Consider the following 3,858-nt stretch of genomic DNA (forward strand, 5'->3'; position numbering starts at 1 on the left):
AAAAACTGCCTCTTGCAAATCCTCAAAAAACTCCAAAAAAAATGAAAGTTTTCCCTGAGGCCCCTCGGCTTTTCCACCCCTCCCTCGGGGAAGCCAAGAAAGGAAACAAACAAAAGGGAAACCCAGTGGTTGCCACCAGCTAATTGAAAAACATATGCACAGACCTTTTAAGACACAAAACCAATCCGTTTTTTTAAAAAAGGTAAATTTTATTAAAAGAAGAAGAAAGGAAACATCTGGAAAATCAGGCTATTGCTAGATGTTATAGAGCAACTGAAAAGGGATTAAACACCGGGAACGGCTCTCTGGGGTCCAGCTTACCGTTACAAAAGAAAACAAAAATACCCGAGCTTAGCACAGAGGAAATCCACAAGCCACAATAAAGAAATAAACCTGATCGCGTCTGTCTAAACATTCCCTGTCCCAGTGAATCCTTCTAGGTATGGAGGATAATTTTTCGTACCTGGTTCAAACTTTACACAACATTGCTGTTGCCCCTGTCTCTTCAGCCAAGCGAGAACAACCCAGAGACAAAGGGAAAGCTTTTTTCCCATTTTAAAAAGTTCTAGCCTTCCCATTGGCTCTTTTGGTCAGGTGCCCACTCCCTTTTCTTTACCTGGGGGACTTTTTAACCCTTTACAGATAAGCAAGCAGCCACCAAGAGGGACTTTATAGCTAACTGGCCGGCTGGGTGTCTGTAAAAGGGAGCTACCCCCCCCCCCTTCATTTATCACAGAGGCTGAGGGCTCAAATCTCCATTCTGCAATGTCATTTTGACACTGGAGTGACTGCAAAATTGGTGTAACAGCAGCGAATCAGACCTTGACTTTCACCTTCTTCCGAGCCTGCGGTGTCCCCTACACCAATTTGTACCTGCTTACCAACATAACCTCAGTCTAGGTGATAATCACTGTGGAGATTCCCTAGTGCCTAAGGAATTCTATAAAGAGGCATCAGTGATCCATGACAGTGTCTAAACTTGGGGCTTTGGTGGTTATTAAATGGTTGTATACCCTGTAGCGCAGTGTAATTACATGCAATTTTGTATCATTACATGACTGTAGGTTCAGTAGAGCCTCTACTCATATGGGGGGCTTTGGTAGTTATGTGGTCATATGTACCACAGAGCAGGTAATCAGATGGGCGATTGTGGTTATAGGGTTTTATACACTGTACAGACAAATGACATGGGCAGTTTGTTGCTGTTTTGTTTTTAACTCTAGGCTGTGCGACATCTGAGGTGGGATGGAGCAGCTTCAGCACACCATGCCACTTGTCAATTCCTCCTTCTACCAGCCTTCCACCTTCCTCCTGACGGGCTTTCCGGGGCTGGAAGCCAATCACCACTGGATCTCCATCCCTTTCTGCATGTTCTATCTTGTCGGCCTTTCAGGGAACTGCCTAATCCTGATCATCATCAAGAAGACCCAAAGTCTTCATAAGCCTACGTACTACTTCCTTTCCATGCTGGCCGTGATGGACCTGGGCTTGGCTTTGTGTACCCTTCCTACCACGCTGGGCATCTTTTGGTTTAAGATCAGAAAAATTGAGTTCAATGCCTGTCTCACCCAGATGTATTTTATCCATATACTGTCAGTGATGGAATCCTCGGTGCTCCTAGCCATGGCCTTCGATCGTTTCATCGCTATCTCCAACCCTCTGAGATATTCGTCCATCTTGACCAAGCCAACCATCATAAAAATAGGGCTGGCAATTGTTTCAAGAGCTGTGATCTCCCTCTTCCCAATACCCTTTCTGCTCAAGAGGCTAACCTACTGTGGGAACGATGTGCTTTCCCACTCGTTTTGCTTTCACCCTGATATCATGAAGCTGGCCTGCGCGGATATAAAAGTCAACATCCTGTATGGTTTAATTGTCATTCTTTCAACGGTGGGTGTGGATTTTGTGTTCATTGTGCTATCATATGTTCTGATCATTAAGACTGTGGTCAGCCTCACGACCAAGGAAAAATGTCTCAAGGCTTTGAACACATGTGTCTCCCATATCTGTGCCGTCCTAATCTTCTTCATCCCAATGATTGGACTGTCCATTCTCCATCGCTGTGGTGACAATGTTCCCCCAATGGTTTACATTGTGGTGGGCTATATCTACCTTATTGTGCCCCCTGTCTTAAATCCTATCATATACAGCGTCAAATCCAAACTGATCCGCAGAGCCATGCTCAGAACACTGTGGTGGAAAAATGAGTCAATGTGACAGACTTTCACCATCAGGTTTCACCTAATTCAGGTGAATTGCTTCGTCATGTTAAATCAAAGCGGGCCCTGTGCTTGGCCAGAAGAAGAAAACTGCAATTCCCCTTGGACGTTGTATCCCAGCTCCATGTTGTGTTCTTCCATTTCCTCCTAGAATCGTCCCCACTTCCCTGCCAACTTCATCAAACCTAAGGCCCTGATTGCCGGGGTCTGCAAGAAGGGTGGGATCCACTCATGAGGATGCAATTGCAAGATTTGGGCCCAAATTCATTATTTTTAAAGTGACGTGGGGCGGTGGAACGGGGATCCACTGAAATGCAGACCCTGAAAAACCTAGTAACCTAATCAATCTGTCCATTTATCCTTTTACATAGTGACTGTCCAGTCTGGCCAGCCCCTCTGCTATGTACATTGGCCAAACTGGACAGTCCCTACGTAAAAGGATAAATGGACACAAGTCAGATATCAGGAATGGCAATATACAAAAACCTGTAGGAGAACACTTCAACCTCCCTGGCCACACAATAGCAGATGTTAAGGTAGCCATCTTACAGCAAAAATCTTCAGGACCAGACTCCAAAGAGAAACTGTTGAGCTTCCGTTCATTTGCAAATTTGACACCATCAGCTCAGGATTAAAAAAAGACTGTGAATGGCTATCCAACTACAAAAGCAGTTTCTCCTCCCTTGGTGTTCACACCTCAACTGCTAGCAGAAGACCTCACCCTCCCCGATTGAACTACATATTTATACCTGCCTCTGGAAATGTCCATTACATGCGTCTGACGAAGTGGGTATTCACCCACGAAAGCTTATGCTCCAATACATCTGTTAGTCTATAAGGTGCCACAGGACTCTGTCGCTTTTTACAGAGCCAGACTAACACGGCTACCCCTCCGATACTAATCAATCTGTGTAAACCTCCGTCAGCCCTGCCTGCCTAAAGTTCTCTCTTCCTGCCTCATGCTGTGTCCTGTCTATCACAGACTCAGGGGCAGTTGTGTAGGGCACCAGGACATTTGGGGCATCAAATGTCCTGGTGCCCTACACAGCTGCGTACTGCATCCAGCTCTAGTGGCCAGCCAGATCCCCCGGACGGCTGAGGGCTGTGCACAGCAGGGCCCAGGAAAGCTGCCTCCACCCCTGCCCCACCCCTTCCCCACGGCCCCCACCCCTGCTCCACCCCACCTCTTCCCACACCTGCTCCACCCCAGTCACGCCCCCACTCCCCCTCTTCCCCCCCCAAACCCCATCCCCTGAGCTAGGCGTCCCGGGGGACTGCAGCAGGGGTCGGGGTCGGGCCTGCCCTGCACTCACCAGGCAGCGGGAAGTGGAGCGACCCAGACCCAACCCGCCCTGCCGGCTCCTAGCCGTGCCGCCGGTGAGTGCGGGGGGGGGGGCGGTTCCCCCCCTTCCCCCAAGCCTGGGAGCCGGGGGAGCAGAGCGGAGCAGGCTGGGGCCGGGTTGCTCCACTTTCCGCCACCCCGTGAGTGCAGGGGCGGGGGATGACCCCTGCTGCCCTCCTGCACTGGCTGCTCCTGCCTCCCAAAGCCCTTGGGTGCATCCCCCCACCCCCGCGGAGGCCTGGGACACCTGGGGGGCTGCGTAGGGCACCACAATCTCTAGGGATGGCCCTGCATAGA

The 3,858-nt window shown here is 49.6% G+C and overlaps 1 protein-coding gene across 1 annotated transcript; it reads left to right on the forward strand.

Annotated features, from left to right (window-relative positions):
* Positions 1-1,245: 1,245 nt before the first annotated feature.
* Positions 1,246-2,217, forward strand: LOC112116429 (olfactory receptor 51G2-like). The gene has a single exon (XM_024213907.2). The coding sequence runs from the start codon at positions 1,246-1,248 to the stop codon at positions 2,215-2,217; it is 972 nt and encodes a 323-aa protein (XP_024069675.2).
* The last annotated feature ends 1,641 nt before the right edge of the window (positions 2,218-3,858 follow it).

The sequence above is a fragment of the Terrapene carolina genome, unplaced genomic scaffold, assembly GCF_002925995.2.
Source record: "Terrapene carolina triunguis isolate 2854851 unplaced genomic scaffold, T_m_triunguis-2.0 Scaffold676, whole genome shotgun sequence".
NCBI lineage: Eukaryota > Metazoa > Chordata > Testudines > Emydidae > Terrapene > Terrapene triunguis.